At 37.2% G+C, this 22,949-nt stretch overlaps 1 protein-coding gene across 1 annotated transcript; it reads left to right on the top strand.

The window, feature by feature from the left end:
• Window positions 1-4,223: 4,223 nt before the first annotated feature.
• Window positions 4,224-13,697, top strand: LOC125585436. The gene is made up of 2 exons (XM_048754485.1): window positions 4,224-9,283; window positions 9,559-13,697. Exon 1 carries the CDS (start codon window positions 4,855-4,857, stop codon window positions 7,003-7,005), a length of 2,151 nt encoding a protein of 716 aa, XP_048610442.1. The 5' UTR covers window positions 4,224-4,854; the 3' UTR covers window positions 7,006-9,283; window positions 9,559-13,697.
• The last annotated feature ends 9,252 nt before the right edge of the window (window positions 13,698-22,949 follow it).

The raw sequence follows: 22,949 nt of genomic DNA, 5'->3' as shown, positions 1-22,949 counted from the left end.
GTAGAGAGTAGGTATTAATGTGAATGTTAATGAAGATGCATGAACCAAGTTAATTTCCGTAATGGCGCTAGATTAAAGAAGTCTTTTCGGCTTCCAACTGACATTGATCGAATTGTTAGTCACCGGTTGGATTTCTATTGACAGTTGACTGAACGGGAATTGTTTCTCGACAGCCACTTTACCTAAGTTTCGTACACAGTTTTTTTAGAGAAGGTGTATTTGGACCGTAGTAAACACATAAAACCCATTAAACTCAAGAATTAATGAAACATTGACTTTTGATTGACCGTGACACGTGTCGTCACTACAAACTCCGAATTAGTGACATGACATCTGATGTGGATGGTCTAGGAGCGAAAGAAACCTTTCTTTATATATATAGATATTCATATACAAATTGCATTATATAAATTCGCACCATAAATGTAACATACCAAAACAATAAAAAAACATGACCGGGATGAAAAGGATCAAACTGAAGACATGACCAGGTTTCTTTTTATTAGCCCATCATATTAACACGACCTGTTTAACCTGCGACTTGCGATGATATATATATTTTTTAAACCTTATAATGATATCTTATTTTCATAGTAAGCTTAGTGACATTTTAAGAGGTCCAACAATAAAATATAAAGAGATATATTTTTTTATCATGATAAAGTAAGAATGAAAAGATCTAAGCGTGAACGCGATCAATACATTTTTAGATATCACATGAAAATAAGAAACATATGTATAATCCATCGGAACCAATTATAATATGCACTAATATGAAAGTTAACTAACCAATGTCATAACATGTAATTAGTATTTGCAATGCAGGGTTATTCACTAAAGGCCATGAGGAAGACTCTTATGATGACACATACGTAATGGCAAATTTGATAATAGCACATCAGGAAAATGTTTATTAATTAGAATGTTCCTTAAATAATAGTAATGGAATATGGACAAATTTTTCGGATAGCTATTTTTAAGTTTTTGTCACAAAATAACATTTGAAGAAGAAAATGATCAAAATAGTTTTTTTAACTTTGAAAATTTTAATTTTAATTTTTTATTTTTTAAAAATTTAAAACCCTATCTCCAAAACTTAACCCTTTAATACTAAACCCTAAGTCTAGATTAGTTAACTCTAGGGTAAAAATGTATTTTTACTTTTTAATAAAGCTTATTTTATTAAAAAGCTTATTTTGAGGGCTATTTTGATCATTTTCTTCGTTGATGGCTATTTTGTGAACATAAACTAAAAAATGCTATCCTAGAAAATTTCTCTAAATATATTCTTTAAAACTAAGCGTAAAGTTAATTGATTTTTTGTATCCTTTATTTTTTTCTATTTTATATTTTCTTTAGATATAATTTTATACTATTATTTGCGAAGTATTTCGCACGTTCGATATCTTACATTAAAAATTAGAGAGATTAAAGTAAATGATCAGAACTGTGCTCACTCTTTGTAAAAAGGACAAGTTACTTGGGCCCCTTATTTTTAGTCTAAATTTAGGGTCCTATTTATATATACAATACATTAGTTAGTGTTATAAATGATTACATACACTCATATATATATATGGAGTTTGATTGATCATATCTCTTTTTCTCTACATTTTAGTTTGGATTTTGTTTCTAAAGATTTTAATGATGAAAATAGTTATGTGTCTACCAGTTTAGTTCTTTGTAAACATACCAAAATCTTATATGAAGATATCATTCGAGCAAAAAATTGCTTAATGAATGATATCCTTAATGAATTTTATATATAATATATTCTATAATTTAAAAACATTTTATATTAATTATATTAGATTTATACTCATAGTAGATAATTGATTAAATTAATATAATTATGTTGTCACAAATAAAAACAAATTATTTTAAAAATACAAAATTCTTATATATTGTGTTGTTATTTTGTAATAATATTTTTATTATAAAATTTAAAAATTAAGATATAAAACTATTTACATTTAAATATTAATCTAGCAAAAACATTTATATAAATATATTTTAAAAAATATTTTTAATATATGATTATTTTAAAATTTCAACACAATAATAAGTATATATACTTTTAAAGAAGGTGGTATGGGGCTGCGCCGTGTTCAGGAAGTAGGTACAGTATTTGCTTTGAAACTTATATGGAGGCTCTCTGCTCACTCCTATTCGCTCTGGGGATCATGAGTGAGACAATATCTGCTGCGAGGTGAGACTTTATGGGATGTGAAGGACACGGGTTTGGGTTCTTGGGTATGGCGTAAAATCTTAAAGTTCCGTACGCTTGCAAAGCATTTTCTACGTATTATCAAGAATGGCCAAAAAGTGAAGTTCTGGACTGATGTGTGGCTCCCTGCAGGGAGACTGATTGACCTTGCTGGTGAGATTGGAACCGAAAAGTTAGGCATTTCGAGAAATGCGAGAATTTGTGACGTTTTGGATGGGGGAGGGTGGGGTTTGGAATCTAAGGGCATGTCGCGACCAGCACATACAGCAGCTGGTGCAGGTAATTCGCCAGTTCCCATTAACGCTGACTGTAAATGTCCCTGATGGAGTCTTGTGGAGGAATGGTCCTGATGACTATGGTGATAAGTTCATCGCTTCTGGTACTTGGCAACAGATCAGACATAGTAGAGATGAAGTTCAGTGGAGCAAGATTGTCTGGTTCTCCCAAGGCGTACCTCGTTTCTCTTTCATCACTTAGCTAGCTCTCCGTGATAGGTTCTCAACAGGCCATCGTACGCGCAGATGGGGTCACCCGCAAGGTTGTCTATTCTGTGGCGAGCCAGATGAAACGAGAGATCATCTATATTTTGCGTGTCCGTATACTTACACACTGTGGTTGCAAGTTGTGGGGAACCTCTTTGGTGCTGAGCCTGATCCGGACTGGGGCATCACTATGTCGCGGCTGATCACAGGAACATATGATAGTCTTAGGCTGATCACAGGAACATATGATAGTCTTACTTTCATTTTGTTGAGACTGATTTTGCAAGTAACCATATACTACATTTGGAGGGAAAGAAATGATAGGAGACACAACAACTCTGTTAAGACTGTGGACCAGCTTGGCCGTATCATAGACAAGACAATGAGGAGCCGGATAATGTCGACCAAATATTATCAGAAACCAAAGCTGCAGGATTTGATGTGCCGCTGTTTTGAAGATCACATGCTTTAATTTTTTTTACAGATTAGTACACTAGTTTGAAGTCCTAAGTCTTATTCTTTATACATATACTTTCTTTTTGCTCTGAACAATATACGATGTATGTCAACGATTTATTTTATTTAAGCTATTTTGTTTCTTTTTTAATCATTTGAAAAAAAATAGATGTATGACAAAAAAAAATATTCATGGGATGTTTTAAAAAATGATTCATAATTCCTAGTCAAACAAAAACTAAATTATTTTTTACTCTGTCCAAACTTTGTCGCTTTCATACTATTTCATCATGAACATATCAACTTATTCAAAAAATGTTATTATGTATTTTTTATTCGAAAACATGTTAATGCCTTAAACTTCTTCACCGTATTTACGAATATGCAATTATTTTCGGTATCACCAACCACAACTAACAACCAATAACTAAGTTCTAAATGCTTTAAATTTTTTGTCTAATTATTCTTATCTCATTTCTTGGACAGAAAAATAATTTATCTTTCATTTAATTTTGCATATCATCACAAAAAACTCTCAATTTTTTTTGTTTTCAAAATCATTTTTCACTAGAGATCCTCAATTTTGATGACTTTTTTATTAACGACTAGATATCTTTCATTTGGCTTAAGTAAGAATTTATATATGATTAGAGAAGATAAACACGAACTCTCATCAGATCTTGAAAGTTATTCACTTAATCTTTTTATACTAAGGAGACTTCATGTAAAGTATACTTTGCCGACCTGACTTCACATTATCAATGCATATATTAGCTTCACAATTGAATGTTTTGTGAGTTTTATTTAGTAGACTTCACATGATGTCTGCTAATTTTTCTTTGTTAAAATGTTTTTAATAGATTTTGTATTTGGCCAAAATTTTAGGGAATTTTAATTTTTTTAAAGTAGACTTCGCGGCTGAGTGGAGACTTCACCCAAGTCTTTTTACATTTCACATGAGATATCCAAAGTGTCACAAGAAATCTGATTAGGCAAGTTTTGCAATTGCATAAATTTTAAACATTTAACAAAAAAATAAATTAATTAATAGACTTCATGTGAATTCTCATATTTTCAAAAATAGAGCAGATTTCACCCGGAGACTGCTGTTAAACTAACACACTAGATCTAAAGACTTCGGGTTCTGCTCGCACAAAGTTAAACATTGTCAACCGCAAAACTAATTTCTTTTTGCGCATACTTGTTTTTTGAAGTCTGCTCCGAAAATACACTAGTAAAAATCTATCCCATAGTCACTGTCATGCCACTTAAAAACCGTGGCTATTGGAAAATAGCCACGACCCCGCCACGTAAAAGCCACGAGACGTAAAAAGCTACGATAAAATTAAAAATGCCACGATAAAGTCACGAAAAAAAGCGTGGGAAGTAAAAGCCACGGAAACGCTACGAAATTTTCGTGGCTGTATGAATAAGCCACGAATATGCCACTAATAAAACGTGGCACCAATTTGTTTTTTTGTGCCGACATCAAAAAGGAAGTGTTACGTCCAATCGTTTGACGAAATGGGATAGAGCCACCGTTGTTTCATGGCTGTTTCGTGGCTAGGCATGATATTTTAAGGGAGCCACGAATATTTCGTGGCATTGTCGTGGCTATTCGTTTCATATATACGCTTCATAACCGTGGCATTTAGAACTTTTGTTCTTCTCTCAAATTTTCAGAACAAAATGTCTTTCTACTTTCAATCTAGAGAATGGATGGATCAAAGAATTGATCCTGAGAGTAATCAGGTTTCTGAAATATTTCTTGGAGGTGTTGATGCATTTATTCAATTTGCGTGTAATCAAGAAGATTACAAAGAAAGAGAAACTTTGTTGTGTCCGTGTGCTCGATGCAAAAATGTGAAGCAACGTGAAGCAAGAGTTGTCGCACGACATCTATTCTTGTACGGTTTCAAGGGAAATTATTATTTTTGGACGAGTCATGGAGAGAAATTCAACGATGTTGGTGAGAGTTCCGGGGCGAATCATTCGACGGGTGAAGAAGAAATGTTAGAGACTCCTATTTGGAATGCTTATGAAGATCACCAGCAGAATATTCCAGAGGTACCCGCAGACATTGCGCCAGCTTACATGCCGGAAGCTATAGAAGAGACAGACATAGCACAACCCTATCATGATAGTGTTTTTGAAGCATTTGAAGCAGCGACTCAACCTCTCTACGAAGGATGTGCAGAAGGAATTTCTCAGTTGTCTCTTGCTTCGCGGATGATGAAAGTGAAGACATATTATAATCTACCAGAAGCTTGTGTAGATGAGATATCTGAAGTATTTAAAAACATACTTCCGCAGCCAAATAAAGCTCCAGCAACATATTACGAGACAAAGAAACTGACACGGTCGCTTGGGTTACCCTTACAGAAGATTGACGTATGTGTGAAGAACTGTATGTTATTTTGGAAGGGAGACGATGCGAAGTTGGTCAGTTGTCGGTTTTGTGGAGAAGATCGCTACTACCCAAAGAACGGAAAAGGTAAAAACAAACTGAAACAGAGAATGTTTTACCTCCCAATAGCAGATCGTCTGAAACGTCTATACCAACTTGAGGCGACAGCTTCCAATATGCGGTGGCATAAGGAACATGTAACTCCGGAAGGAGAGATACATCATCCATCTGATGCCATAGCGTGGAAACACTTCAGTGAGTTATATCCTGGATTTGCTGCTGAAAGCCGGAACATTTATCTATGCTTATCAACGGATGGGTTTAATCCGATTGGTATGAATGGCGAAGCACATTCCCTTTGGCCAGTTATTGTAACTCCATACAATTTGCCTCCGGGAATGTGTATGAAAAGAGAATTCTTATACCTTTCGATGCTAATTCCCGGACCCAAACATCCAAGAAAAAGCTTAGACATTTACCTTCAGCCGCTGATTGAAGAGTTACAGAGTTTATGGAAAGATGGTGTGGAGGCATATGATATTTCAAGGAAAGAAAGATTCATAATGCGAGCAGTGTTGATGTGGACGATAAGCGATTTTCCAGCGTATGGGATGCTTTCAGGTTGGACGACACATGGTCGGCTATCGTGTCCATATTGTCAAGATGAGACAGGTGCGTTCTGGTTACGTAATGGACGGAAACATAGTTGGTTTGATTGCCACAGAAGGTTTTTAGATGAAGATCATCCTTACAGGAGAAACACTCAAGCATTTACACGGGGAAAAACAGTTGTGGATCCTCCTCCACCATGGTTGACCGGAGAAGAAATATTGCGTGAGAGGATAAATAATATAAAAGGTTTATCAAAGTCCGTTGAATGTGGAGGGAATGGACATGATAATCCATCCAAGACAATATCTGAATACGGAGTTACTCACAATTGGGTTAAGAAGAGTATTTTCTGGGAGTTACCGTATTGGGAAACTCATCTTCTTCGGCATAACCTTGATTTCATGCACATTGAGAAAAACTTCTTCGATAACCTCACGAACACATTGTTAAATGCTCCTGGAAAGACAAAAGACAACGTCAAAAGCAGATTGGATCTTCCAGGTCTATGCAAAAGGCGTGATTTAGAGATGAAAGAGGATGGAACGATGCCCGTGCCAATATTCAGGCTGTCAAATGCGGCTAAGCGAGAATTCCTTATGTGGATGAAAAATGATATAAAATTCCCCGATGGATATTCCTCCAAATTTAGTCGATGTATTGACGAAAGCAATTTAAAGCTACATGGACTGAAAAGTCATGATTGTCATGTCATTATGCAACGACTCTATCCATTTGCATTCGCGGAACTTCTTCCAAAAAATGTTCATACGGCAATTAGAGGTATTTATTTTTTATGTTATCTTAATAATTACTATGATTGATGTTATAACTTTAATGTTTTGTTTACAGATATTGCCCTCTTTTTCCGAGATATCTCTTCGAGGATTTTGAAAGAATCAGATATTGGTCTTTTAAAGGCAAATATCGGTGTGAAGCTTTGTAACTTGGAAAAGATTTTTCCTCCATCGTTCTTCGATGTTATGCAACATCTTCTTGTGCACCTTCCAGATGAGGTAGCCTTAGGTGGGCCCGTCCATTTTAGGTGGATGTATGTATTTGAAAGATACATGTACCATTTGAAGAAGATGGTCAGAAACAAAGCACGCATTGCGGGTTCGATAGTTGCACAATGGATAAACGAGGAGATTTCAAGAGCATCCTCAAATTATTTTGGTCATCCTGAGATCATGAGCATTCCAGAAGGTCCAAATGATATTCGTTTCTCATACAATTATCCGGATGTACCACCTTTGTTTTACCACGAAGGGAGAATCAGTGGTCAATGCTCAACTGGTTGGTTAAATGATAAAGATAACACCGTTCTTCAGACATTTATGATGCTCAACTGTGAAACATTTGCTCCATATGAAAGGTACCTTAATATTATGAAAATATAATATAAATACATATTTCTAGTTACATAATTAATATATTAAATGTGTGCAGGATGTTTGAAGAATATATGACACGGAGTATTCCTGATATTACTCCAGTTGCAATGCAAAAAGCGAAAGACACCAACTTTGCAGAGTGGTGCAAAGACTATGTGAGTTTTTGTTTTAATATTATCAAGTTCCACAATTTATTTATTTTATGATGTAATTTATAACAATGTTATTCTATTGCAGATTAACGATGCGACTCAGTTTTACACATTTCCTATGTGGATGTTGGATTTTGTACAAGGTCCTAGGCGCAATTATAGGTCTTGGCCAATATATCACACCCGAGGATACACTTTCCACACACATAACCACGGTCAAAATAGAAAAACTCAACATTATGGTGTTTAGAAAAACTCAATATTATGGTGTTTGTGTTCCTGGAACCAATGAAACAGACTACTATGGCCTCATACAGGAGATTATGATGGTGGAATATCATGGTGATGTTGGCTTGAAGGTCATGATTTTTAAATGTTCGTGGTTTGACACCACGGAAAATCGCGGTATGAGAATACATCCATCTGGTCTTGTTGATGTCTCACCACGAAGACAATATGCAAAATATGATCCTTTTGTATTACCTGGTAAGTGAAATATATATGTGCTTGAGATTTAATGTTTGATGAAAGGCCATAATTTTAAACTTAGATGTTATTGTATCATGACCAGGTAATTGTGATCAAGCATGTTTTATTTCTTATCCACGGGTACGTCGACATTCTGCCGATGATTGGTGGGCATGCGCAAAAATTATTCCTCGAGGAATCCGAGAAACGTCCGAAATTGCTTTAACTGCGTGGCAGGATGATAGACGTGACCAAGTTGCAGAAAGTTCATTGTTACGGGTGGAAACACATGTTGTTGACGATGTTTCTGATTATGATCTTGCCCCGGTGAATCCTCCAAACGATGAATATGTATCAGATGTTGAGGTACAATCAGACTGTGATTCAGAGTAGTCAAATATATGCTTAAGGTTGTAAAATATGTTATAAGGTTTGTAAAATATGTTGTAAGGTTGTAAAATATGTTATAAGGTTTGTAAAATATGTTGTGAGATTGTTTGAAAAATTATATTAGGTAAAATATATGAATGTATGAAGGGTTTGAATTGTAGTTGTTGTATGGGTATAAGGTTTGATGGAAAAGAGTTTGGGTTTTAGGGATTGTGCTTTAGGGGTTGGGTGTTTGTGGTTACGCGTTTTTAGATACAGCCATGGTTTATTAGTGGCTGTTTCGTGGCTATAAGGAAAATAGAGAAAACCAATTGGTTTGGCTCGAATTTTTTTTGGTTTCCAGCGAGATATTACATATTGCCACTGTAACTGCGTGGCTAAATCGTGGCTAGTCCAAAATTTTGGTAAACGTACCAATTGGATTGGCTCCAATTGATTTGGTTTTGGCTCCAATTGTTTTTAATTTCGCGGTTCATTGCCACGGTTTAGCCACTGATATTTCGTGGCTGTAGAAAAGGGTTTAATAATTCAGTTTTCTTCTTTCTTCTCAACACTTAGAGAAAAAAAGACAAACTCTCTCTCCCGACTCGCGACGGAATGGTTCTTCTCCTCTCCGTTTCTTGTGTCGCCGTCTCCGGTTCAATCTCGCCGTCTCCGATTCAATTCGCCGTCTCCGATTCCATCTCCCACCTCTCATGGTAACCCTCTCTCTTTCTCTTCTCCTTTCTCGGAGATGAAACCCTTCGATTCTCGATTCGATATGATGTTTTAGGGTTTTCGATCTAGGGTTTCGATTTCTCTCTGTCTTGTTTGATTGGTTGTTACATGTCTACTTTCTGTTTCGATCTAGGGTTTTGTTTATTTTAGAGTATCGATTAGGGGTTTTGATATGATGTTTTAGGGTTTTCGATCTAGGGATTTGTCTTTCTCTCTTTCTTGACTCTAAAGATGTGTTCTTGTTGGTTTTGTACAGATGAACTCAACAAGAGCACCTGGAACACAAGCTGCGTCTCCTCCTATGCCTCCGGGTGCTACTGGACCCGCTGTTTACCATGCTGGGTCTCCTCCTATGCCTCCTGGTGCTACTGGAGCCGCTCCAAACCATGTTGGGTCTCCTTCTATGCCTCCTGGTGCTACTGGAGCCGCTCCAAACCATGCTGCTTCCTCATCTCGTTCCAACAGCTACCCGCAGATGACCCTTAATGCGATGCTCAACTCACCTGCTAGGCTCTCACAGCCACATCTCCATCCTGATAAGCTGAATGGAGCTTTATGGTAAGATCACTTCCTCATCTTTGAATGTTCTGTTATTTGAATTGGGTCTTTGATTGGTTAGGATTGTTTCTGTTAGGATTGTTTTGTGAAATTTTAGGTAGGATTTTGTCATAGTCTTGTTTCAGTTACTGATGTTTGTTATCATCTTAGGTTTGGTATTGACCCATGTATCCATGCTTTCATCCGTGCAACTTGGCAAGAATACTACATGGATCCTTGGAAGAGTTGGAATAAGGTGCCTGAGGAAAGGAAGGATTCCTGGTGGCAAACGTTTGTGGTAATCAAAAATTTCATTTTTTTTTAAATCTCTTACTGTTATTATTTCCTATTTCTAAACCTCTTACTGTTTTGTTTTTTGTTGTAGCAAAATTTCTACTGGGAGTCTCAATTTAATGATTTGGTCTACGGTCTGTGGAAGAAGGAAACGATGACATCTGTTGGTAAAAGGATTAGCAAGAAGAAGAGGCAACACAAGAAGCCAAAGTACATCAATGATAGCGACTGGACACTGCTTCTGGAGTATTGGGCGACTGATGAAGCTAAAAAGAAAAGCAAGAAGGCTGCTAAAAGCCGCAAGGCTGATCCTGTGGGTAAAGGGTGCCACAAGCATAATGCAGGCCCTAGGTGTTTTGCAAGGATAGCGTATAACATGGTATCTTCCATGTCTGTACTATAATCTGTCTTTCTAATCTGTCTTCCTAATTTCTTTTTTTTTTGCAGACGCAAGCCTCTGGTGAACCACCATCCTACACTGCCCTTGTCAGGGAGACACACTCCCGACCAGATGGGACTTTTGTGGACTATCGGGCTGAAGAACTGGTAACTCAGGCCGAGATGGAAGCCACACAGCTCTCTAACACTGAAGGATCACCAGGGAGTCCAAGTGCATCATCTGCTCCTTCTCGCCTCATGTTAAACAAGGCTTATCTGAAGGTATGATAGCTTAACATTTTTATTCTCAGACACTTTTAATCTTCTGTTCTGTTTTGACAATTGCATTACATGTGTTACCTGAGTTGATCAAATAGCCTTATGTTAGTTTCTGTTTGGTCTTGCTTGGTTTTGAATATTTTTCCATTTCTCTTGATAGAATGCTAAGAGTAGGAGGGGATATGTTTACGGACTGGGCAGTGAACAATTCAGGGAGCATGCGCCTTCTTCACGGGTCCCCAATGGTATTACCTGCAACCTGGACCTGGAGATGCGTGTGGGCGGTCTTGAGACAACCCTCCAAAGTGTCACTTCTGATGTTGCTGGGGTGAAACAGGACGTCTCAGACATGAGACAGGACTTTGCAACAACAAGGGAAGCAATCAATCAGCTCCTCCAAACACTTAGGCCCCCGCAAGCACCTACTGGACAGACTTCTGATCATCAGGCTCAAGCACCAACTGGTCAGCCTAATCCTCCCAATGGCATTTAGAAGTTGGTACTTTATCTTATAACCTCTTTTGTAACAAGGTCTTTTGATACTCTTCTTAGACTCAAAACTTTTAACCTTGTCTTATGTAACTTTTTATGAATGTTGAACCTTGACTATCTTGTATATTATGCTCTGTGTTTATTGAATGTGCAATTTTAATAATTTGAATGAATCTCTAATATGAAAATTGGCTAATTAAATCTCTAATTTAGAATGTTTTTCAAAACAGTGGATACTATAAATGTTGAATCTTAGTAGCTAAATCGTGGCCATAATAGCCACTGAAAAATAGTTTTAAACCGTGGCTAATAGTGCCACGTCTAATAAGTGGCAATATCGTGGCTATTATAGCCACTAGCAATAGCCACGTCTGAATATTATATCGTGGCTATAATAGCCACTAGCAATAGCAACGTCTTAATATTATATCGTGGCTAATATTGCCACGAAAATGCGCGTGGTAATTACATGGCTAGTAGCCACGAAAAGCCACGCTTATTTCTAGCCACGAGGCTATAGCCACGCTACTTTTCGGACATCTAAGCGTGGCTGATTTCTTTTATAGCCACGATAATTTGCTCTATAGCCACGACTTTGTAGTGGCTATGCGTTGGATTTTTACTAGTGATATATTTTATATAAGATTTTTGTCATTTGCAAAATTAACACGATTATATTTCGAGTAAATATTGCTCTGAGAAACTCAAACTTATTTCAGATACAATAGTCCATACATATATACATAAGAAGACTTCAGGCAAAGTGTATGCACATCGAGGAGATTTTCCTTGAAGTATACATGACAAATTTATAATATGTATTACCTATCACATTGCTGAATTGCAAATCACATTATTATTTATCATATATAATATATCTATACATTTCTTTTTGAAACAGATATATCTATAAATTAGTAAGATTCTATATATGCTTAGATCCTTTTGACTAATACAATTTACTTGCAGGTATCCTGATGATGTCTACGATCGTGTTTGGTTTCCATTTTTTCACTCCGGATATAAGCAAATAACGACCAATGATCTCAATATAAGCAACACAGACACATATAAGGTACCAAAAACTGCACTCGTGAGTGCTGCGACGCCTAAAAACGCCAGTGAACCACTGCTCATCACCTGGACACCTAGGCCCTCTAATGCTGAAGTGTACTTGTACATGCACTTTGCGGAGATTGAAGCCCTCGAAGCCAATCAGACGAGGGAGTTCAACATTATCTTAAAAGGAAACTTTAATCATTCAGGTTTCAGTCCACCCAAGTTAGAGCTACGTACATTATACACTGCTGCACCAGTGCAATGTGATTCAGAAGGTTGCAACTTACAGCTAGTAAAAACTCCGAATTCAACTCTTCCACCTCTGATTAACGCTATTGAGGTTTACACTGTTATTGAATTCCCACAAGTGGAAACAAGCCAAAATGATGGTATCTCTCGCGTTAATATTCAATTATTACAACAAATTAGCTTATATTGTTTCATATGATATGATTCTAACTTTCTCCAACATTTATATTAGTTGCCGCTATCAAGAACATCCAAGCTACTTATCAACTACGTGAAATCAGTTGGCAAGGAGATCCATGTCTCCCTCGAGATTTTTCCTGGGAAAATCTTGGATGCAATTACACAGATGCATCTACTCAACCAAGAATCACTTCTTTGTAAGACATTCACAAACATAGTCTCTAATTTAAAACTAATGTATCTAAAGATAATGTTTTTGTTTTGGTGCTTGTATAATCAGAGATTTGTCGAAAAGTAGATTAACTGGGAGCATTACCCCAATTTTACAGAATCTGACGCAATTACAAGAACTGTAAGTATCTCACTGATTCATTTAATCAAGTATTATATTTTCTGAGCACATATGTAAGCCAATTTTTGTGTATTCTGCATGCATCGGCAGTGACTTATCAAATAATAGCTTGAGTGGACCAATACCTACCTTCCTTGCCAACATGAAATCGTTATCCTTACTGTAAGCTCTCTAGAAAGCAGAATCCATATTTTGACCATGAATTTGCTTTTGTGCGTATATATACATACAATGGTCATCTTTGTCTCAACAGAAACTTAATCGGGAACAATCTCACCGGTTCAGTTCCTCAAGCACTTCTCGATAGAAAAAAAGGACTTGTGTTAAAAGTAAGATTACTATATATATATTATTAAAACTAAATTACATTTTCGTACTGTTTGAAAACATGGATAACAGTGTAAAGGAGAATTGTTTGGAAACATACGTAGCAGTATAAAAAAGAAGTATGTTGTCCTTTTAATAATTTCATTAATTGTCTTTTCATATTTTGCTCGGTTTAACAATTTCATTAATTATATTACTTTAACAATACATCACATCATTAATTATATTATCAAAATAATAATAATAATAGTGTAGATTTTTATTTATTAGTTAATCAACATTAACTTTGTGCCAATTATAAAATCAAAAATGTAAAATAATTGGGGTTTCTCTATCGTTAAATGTTCGGTTTAGTTTATTTTACTAAAAAAAATTATTTTAGTTTCAATCGGTGAAAAATTATGTAACCAAAAATATAATTCAAAGACATGTTTTGTGAATAAAATAATAACTTAAATCAAAATAATAAAAAAATATTACATTTATTGTAACTTAATTTTTCACTCCTTATAGTTATTTTACTAAATAAAAAAATCGTTCTATTTCACTTAATTTAGCCAAACACATAGAAAAAGTTATTTTTATTATTTTATAAAATCATTTAAGTATGAACATTGGCTATCGATTTAAGTACGAGTTGTTCTTTTCGGGTATCGTTTTTTTTTGCTTTGAAATTATGTCTCGCTTGAATATTATAAATTTATGTGTGGATTTTGAGTTGGGTCCTTCTGGGTCTGGATGAGTTCGGTTACGATGTACATGAACCTAAAATATCTAAATAACAAATGTATCTGAAACGGATACGGATATTTGTACCAAAAATAAGCATATTACCTGATTCGGTCCAGATTTTTTGAATACAATTAGTTATATTACGACTCATCTAAAATATATAACAATGATTATGAAAAACAAATATCAATGTAAAAAATGTAAGAACCAATACCCGCGCAGGTGCGCGGATCAATCTCTAGTTTCCATTAAGGGTATGCAATTACCAATCTATATTGGTTATGACTGAGTAATGAAAGGTTACAAGTCACAAAGTGGGTCGTTTGTACACCTTAATTATTTTGTTACATGTCAATTTAGCAATAATAACTCTACCACCAAATCAGTTTATTTTTTTATCAAAAAGGGCCAAAAGGCCCAAAACCTATTGATAAATATGGTTCTGGGAGGGGGAGGTCTGAATATGTAATTTAACAACTCCGTTATGTTTATTAGTATTATTACCAACTTCAATTGCATATTTTTTGTAGACTTGAATGAAATCCAAATTTGTGTTCGCTTAGTTCATGCAAACCAAAGGAGAAAACTAAATTCTAACTACCGACTATTGCATCAGCTGCCTCTCTTGTTGTAGTGGTGGTTGTGGCTTTTATTTTTGTTTTCCTAAAGAAGAAAGTGTCAATACAAGAAAACAGCAAGGATTCTAAGGGAAAAAATCGTCGGAATATCGTTATTCCGACGACATACCGACGAAACAAGTCGTCGGAAATAATTCCTCGGAATTTCTTCTTTCTTCGGAAATCCCTCGGAATTTTCCGACGGAATTCCGAGGAAACAAACTTCCGAGGAAATTTCGAGGATCACTAGTTTGTCGGAAATGTCCTCGGAATATACCGAGGGAGAACTTCGTCGGGATATTTCCTCTGACGTTCATCGATCGACGCGTTTTTGGACATATATACATCGATCGATAGGAATATACCGACGGACATATTCCTCGGAATATTCCGAGGAACATGTCCCTCGGTATATTCCGAGGAACCGGTTCCTCGGAATATTCCGAGGGAAATGTCCCTCGGTATATACCGAGGGAACAGTTCCTCGGTATATTCCGAGGAACAGGTCCCTCGGTATATTCCGAACGTTTTTTTGTAAACAGATCGATCGATGGATTTATGTCCAAAAACGCATCGATCGATCGAGTAAAAAATATAATTAATTTCCTCGGAATGTAAAAAATATTAATTTTTTTAAAAAAATAAAATTTCTGAAATTTAAATTCGAAAATATGAAATTAAAATTAAAATTGAAATCATATTAATTAATATTCAAAGTTTCACAAATAAAAATAAAACATTCCGAGTTTTTGGAAAAAAAAAAAAAACTACGGGTCTGGCACGTCCGGGAACACCTCGTTCGGGTACATCCTCTGCATCATCTCCATCATTTGCTGGTTCAGCCTCCTCTGTGCCTCATAGCCCGCCTGTTGAGCCGCCATCTGGGTCTCCAACAAAGATATACGATCATCTTTGTCCTTCAACTGAGCCGTAAGTACTTCTGGATCAACAAAGGGCGGTGGTGCAGAAGAAGGAGGAACCGACCGGGTGCGACGACCCAAACCGACCAAACGTCCCTTCTTCTTTGGAACCGACTGAATAGAAAATAGCCAAATTTACAAATTTAAACCAAGAAATAAATGAATTGAACTTTTAAAAAAAAAGAACTTACGGATTCAACGATTTCGTTGATTCGAAACCGGGACAAGTTGGTCGAAGCCGTCGAAGCGTCATCCTCGGTTTGAAGCTGAGACACTTCGTCTACCACCTGAGTTTGGACCAGGTCGACCACGTCCCTCACAAGACCGTCATCAATCTGGCCGGTCTTCTTGTTGGTATACGCCCTCCTCATTAGGGCGAGATCATCAACCGGCTCGCCATCATTTTCTTCCGCCTTGAAAAAAACATAAATTAAAGAAACATTAGAAATTAGAAGAAATGCACAATAAATTAAAATTCTGAAACTCAAATAATTGAAGAAAAAGCGGTTGAACTTACCATGCGATCTCCCAGAGTGGCAATAGATTGAGCACCCAAGTTATGCTTGTAGATGCCCTTCCCTTTACGGTCGCTCCTGCGGTTGGTGGAGTTGGTGGAAGAAGTTTCTTTCGTCTCTTCCTTATCCCAATGCGCACACAACTCCTTCCAGACCGTGTCGTTCATCGACTTTGGGACCTTTTAATAAAAAAAAAAAATAGTTTAATAAATTAAAAAATAGTTTAATAAATTAAAAAATTGTTTAATAAATTAAATCGAACCTTATTGATTTCCCACTTCTTCTTCCACTCGTGGATCTGCTTCCCATAGTTGTCCATAACTTTATGGACGAAGTGGTGATAGATAAAGAGCGTCTCATCGGAATTCCAGTTGAACTCTTGCTGAAAAAAAAAAACAATTAGTAGAAAATTTATATTAAAGATTAAAAATATAAGTAAAAAATTAGAATACTTACCGCAAACTGACGAAACCACAGAACCTGCTTGTCGGTAGGGAAGTGAGTGAAAGTCGGATGTCCACTGTCGAGGGCCGAGTACATCATACGGTTGATCCATGCGCTGATCCCGTTCCCGGATCGGTTGAACCTAATAAAAAGAATAAACGGTTAATAATGAATCCAAATTTAAAGAAAAAAAAATGTTTAATTACCATGTTTGACCCCGTCCATGTGGATACGGAGTGAGATACGGAAGATGGTCACGACCGGGCTGTTGAACCAACTCCGCAACACGCATCACTCCCGGAGGACCCGGAGGAACAGGAGCGGATGCAGCAGCGGGAGCGAGAGGAGCAGGAGCGGGTGCAGCAGAGGGAGATGTATGGTTGGAGCTGTGGGGCGAAGGGGAATCCTGAAAATGGCTGGAATCCCGAGACTGGCTCCCCGTACCACCACGACCACGACGCTGTCGAGGCCGGGTCTGATCATCATGAGACCTGTAAATTAAAAAAAAATATTTAATAAATAGAGAAATATATAAATTAATTTTTTAAAAAAAAAATCCCAAATAATTTAATCACAAAAAAAGATTTATATATATTAAAAATATTTAATAAATATATAAAAATAGTTCTAATAAACAAAAAATAGTTTTAATAAATAAAAATAGTTTAATAATTACAAAAAAATAGTTTTAATAATATATATATATATATTAAAAATATTTTTAAATCCCAAATAATAGTTTTTAATCACAAAAAAAGTTTTATAGATATTTAAAATGTTTTGTAAAATCCAAAAAATCGAATTTATATACAAAATTTTTTTTGTAAAATCCAAAAAATCGAATTTATATAGAAAAATCGATTTGTAAAATACAAAAATCGATTTTATATACAAAAATCGATTTTATAAATACAAAAAAAAATAAAAAAATTATAAAAAATTCTAAATCAATTCAACAAAACAAATTATTCAACCAAATCATAATTCTAAACCTATTATACAACCAAATCACAATCCTAACCAATCACCCTAACAAAAATCTATCAAAACTACACAAAAACCTAACAAATAGAACCTAAGAGAGTGGGATAGGGTCCTTACATGATTTGTGTAAGAGAAGGGGGAGATCGCCGGAGATATCGTCGGATTTCAGGGGGAAATCGCCGGAGAGAAGAGAGGAGTCGCGCAGAGGAAGAAGAGAGAAATGGGGAAGAAGAAGGGGCTCGTGGTTATAAAACCTAGGGTCCGACGGACATTATCCGTCGGAATTCTAATTTCAATTTTCGCGAAATATTTGCCCGGTAAAATGAAAATATTCCGAGGAAATTCCGACGGATAGTAAAATATCCGTCGGAATTTCCTCGGAATATTCCGAGGAAATACCGAGGAACTAGTGTTTGGGGTTTCAAAACATCAATTTTTTTTGCCGTATTTCATTTCTTATACAATTGTAATGCATACCATTGAGGATTCTTTGTATAGATGAGCATAAACCATGAAATAACAAATTTCAAAACTAATTGAAAGTATTCCCTTTACCGTTCATTAAAAGGTATAAGTGTTTCTCTTATGTTGTGGGATTTCGTTCATACAATCGGAAAAGTGTTAATTATACGGTAAGGAACAAATATTTGACTTCATAATGAACGTAAGACACTTAATAAGGGTTATATAGGTGTTATTCAAACCGCAAAACGTTGTTTTCGGTTTAAAAACCCTATTTCCTCGGAATTTCCTCGGATTATTCCGAGGGAACTCCGAGGAAACCCTCTTCTTCCTCGGAATTTCCTCGGAATATTCCGAGGAAATTCCGAGGAACTAGTGTTTGGGGTTTCAATACGTCAATTTTTTTTTATAAACGGATCGATCGATGTATATATATCCAAAAACGCATCGATCGATCACTAAGATGGACCGGACCGTAAGAATGTGATCGATCGATGAGATTATCCCATCGATCGATCGAGAATCTCAAGTGTTCCTCGGAATGTCCTCGGAAAATCTTGTAAGTTTTTTTATAAACGGATCGATCGATGGATATATGTCCAAAAACGCATCGATCGATCACTAAGATGCACCGGACCGTAATAATGTGATCGATCGATGAGATTATCCCATCGATCGATCGAGAATCTCAAATGTTCCTCGGAATGTCCTCGGAAAATCTTGTAAGTTTTTTTATAAACGGATCGATCGATGGATATATGTCCAAAAACGCATCGATCGATCACTAAGATGCACCGGACCGTAAGAATGTGATCGATCGATGAGATTATCCCATCGATCGATCGAGAATCTCAAATGTTCCTCGGAATGTCCTCGGAAAATCTTGTAAGTTTTTTTATAAACGGATCGATCGATGGATATATGTCCAAAAACGCGTCGATCGATCACTAAGATGGACCGGACCGTAAGAATGTGATCGATCGATGAGATTATCCCATCGATCGATCGAGAATCTCAAATGTTCCTCGGAATGTCCTCGGAAAATCTTGTAAGTTTTTTATAAACGGATCGATCGATGGATATATGTCCAAAAAAGGATCGATCGATCACTAAGATGGACCAAAGCGTAAGAATGTGATCGATCGATCCGTATTTGTTCAAAAACGCATCGATCGATGCGTGTGCGGAAAACAGAATTATAAGGCAAAACCCGACCTTTTTTGGATCTAAACCTCAGAACTCTCATCCCCTCCGATTTCCCCTATAATTCGCCCCCCCCCCCCTTCTCTCTCTATAATCATCCGATTTGAACAATTTTGGGCTCTATTCCCCTTGATTTTTCGAGCTCTACCTGATTCCCACACTCGTTTTCACCCTAAGACAGGTATACTCCGCGAATCTCCACATTCTGAAATCGTGTTCTTGAGCAATTTTTTGGGTTTTGTGAATTTCTTATTTCCGTGTTGATTCCTTGATCAAATATGCATGAAACAGATGTTTAAACATGGAATAGAACACAATTGTCTGTGATCAACGAGTTTGGAACAGGATTTGAGATGATTTAGGGATTGAGAATTTTTTTCAATTTGGTTTTTTTTTATCACAACTCGATTTCGCCTTTCATTTTCATGTTGCTTTGAGTTCTTAATTGATTATAACCATGTTGAGAGCAATGATTCTATTTTGTAGAGAATGAAGCGCACGAAAACATCAGCAAAGAAGAACACACAAGAAGAGGGTTCGTCTCAGCGAGAGAAGCAAAGGCCAAAGAAGTGGGATAAGTCTGATACCACCCACTACAACAACATGAAGAAGGTAGCCGTTCCGGCTACACAACTAGCATGTCCTGAGACGATGACAATATTGGGAATCAAAGCAGACATTGAAGGGCTGTTCCAGAACATGGGTCTAGGCCAACTATGCAACCTCAACGAACCCACTTATCCGGAGTTGGTACGCCAGTTCATAGCATCCGCATACGTCAGCCATCCCGATGATAGCCATCAGGAAGGTTTTCTGGCATTCGTAGTGCAGAAAGTATACTATGAGGTATCTTTCACAGACCTCTGCGGACTATTTGGATTGAGTGCAGGGGAGAGGACATCTGGTCTTTATTGGACTTCAGAGCTGTTGAACTTCTGGGAAACGATTGGCACAGGGGTTTATAGATCTTCTCAGGCAAAGGAGTCACTTATCCGGAGCCCAGTACTGAGATATGCCACACGCCTCATTGGCTCATTGCTATACGGGACAACCACAGCCGCATCAGTCACGCAATGGGAGTTGTGCCTCCTGTACCAAGGTGTGAGGCATTTGCTACCGGCATTTGGAAACTCTACATTCCCACCTGCTACTGCCTTCAACATGGGAGCGGTGCTGGCCGCAAACTTAGCAGGATACAAGGGGAAAGTAACCAAATCCAAGAGCAATGCATGTGGATTTGGTGCAGTGATTACTCGGATCCTTAGACATGTGGGTGTAGACTGCGAGAACCAGCAGGTAGCACTGGACAGATCGAACAACATTGCTTGGAACTACCTGGATGTCAAAAATCTGTAAGTAAGGAGTTCATAGCTGGTCCCCACTCGAGGATCGATCGGGATGGTCCTTACGTCTACGTATTCCAGGACCGAGCGAAGAAAACACTCTACTGCCACCTGCCTCAGATCGGCCTGACTGCTCTACTTTCAGAGGCTGCAGTTGAGTTCCTACCCCCTGCTACCGCACTAGTAGACAAGCCATCCTTCTTCACGCCAAAATATCAGACCAAAGGCAAGGCCGTGGTTGATGAAGAAGGAGAAGATGAGGCTGCACAAGCCATTCCAGATGATTCACAACCCCATCAGCTACTCCCATCAGACTCCAGCCAGTACAAGCTGCAAGAGCTTCCACCGAACGCCACTTCGCGCCAGCAACAACATTGGAGAGATCAGAGCATAAAGACAAACAACGACATGCTACACAAGATCTGGGCTGCCATTTCACGTATCAGGCCGTGTCGTTGCCAAAAGGATGATGTAGTTCATCGGGACAACTCTCCATCCAGCTCTGGTTCGGGTTCGAGTGGTACACACAGGGTAAGAAAGAGGTCCAAGAGACCCAACGATGCAGGAACATCTGGAGCAGGAGACGAGGAGTAGGAGCTATCACCGGCCAGTATTGCCATTTGATTTCCGACCGCGCTATTTTATTTTCTTTTCTATTCTAACGTTTTATGGTCTTATTTTCTGTTAATTTTGAACTTAGTTTTTTTTTCTTAATTATGAGTTCGTATTTCTTTTACATGGTTTCTTCGTTTTATTTGGTTGTGTTTTGAGTAGTTTTTAATTCGTATTCAGCTTTGCCTTGCTAGATAAACCAAATAACTAATATCCGAGGAAAGAGGTTATATCAAGTGTTCCTCGGAATTTCCTCGGTATTTCTTAAAAAAAAAAAAAAAAATCAATGGTAGTCTGTTTCCGAGTCATCATCACCAGATGAATCTGAATCTGGATCTTGGTGAAACTCTCCAATCACTGGTTCATCCTCTACGTGAACGACGGCTTCCTCTCCAAAGTCGGTTAAATCGACAACAAGGCCAACTCCAGCTAAATCTTCTGCTGCACTTAAGTTGCCGGATGTGCTTGGTTGTAGTGGGTCTTCCAGCTCAGAACTTCCCTGAACTCGGCCTCTCGGGTTGAGTCTTGTAACAGTAACCCATGGATCATCTCTGTTCCTTACCCGGGGGTACTTGATATAACAAACCTGTAACATTTAAAAAAATTATAAATTAATACACATGATGATGAATCATTCTGAATAATTAACATTTAATTACCTGATCGGCCTGAGAAGCAAGAATGAAAGGATCATAATATTGCAGCTTTCGCCTCGAATTTACTGATGTAACACCAAATGCATCTGTTCTCACACCTCGATCTGGAGTGTTGTCGTGCCAATCACAATAGAAAACAGTACAGCGCAATCCAACCATGCCCAAATACTTGATTTCCAAAATCTCATGTATGTGTCCGTAGTATACATCATCTCCTGATGCAGAACAAACGCCAGCATCATAAGTCGTACTCGAACGTCTCCTCTTCTGAGTTGTGAATGCATATCCTCGAGTACAAAATCTCGGATATGACTTCACAACAAAGTTTGGTCCAACGACCATCTCACGTATCCAATCGTCAAATGTTTCACCTCTGGCCAAACCAGCAGACACCTATTAATAGCACATATATATATGTTATATCAATAAATGTGAATTAGTATAAATATGTGATAAAATATATTTTAATTTGTTTAAAGCACTCACATAAGTAAACATCCATCCAGTAAATTCTCTCTGCTTCATTTCTTCTAGTTCGTCCTCTGTGGCGTATCTATACTCGAACCGCTTTTCTGCCATGAAAATCCTGTATATGATGACAATAATGTAATTAATTAAGATTTAAATTTCAACTTGTTAAAATAAAAATTTGTAAGCTCATTTATTTACCTCTCATATTGAAGAACGTCTTCGCAGTTGGTGAGCAAATATGTTTGCAAATGACTGCGCTCCTGCTCAGTAAGTCGACGGTCCTTTGGTTTTCCGCTAAGTCGTCCAACGTCTGTGAAAATGTCTGGAACCGTAACATGATATGTTGCCCGTTCGCCTCTATCATCATGCCGAGCAGGTCTTCTGTTTTTGGTCTGAACTTCTGCTGGAAAGTAGTACTCGGCAAAGTTTGAAGTTTCTTCATTGATCATCTGTGCGACTATAGAACCTTCCACCCTACTTAAATTTTTCACCATCTTCTTCAAATGGAACATATACCGCTCATACAGATACATCCATCTAT

The sequence above is a fragment of the Brassica napus genome, chromosome C4, assembly GCF_020379485.1.
Source record: "Brassica napus cultivar Da-Ae chromosome C4, Da-Ae, whole genome shotgun sequence".
Taxonomy (NCBI): domain Eukaryota; kingdom Viridiplantae; phylum Streptophyta; class Magnoliopsida; order Brassicales; family Brassicaceae; genus Brassica; species Brassica napus.
This window is presented reverse-complemented; position numbering and strand designations above follow the sequence as displayed.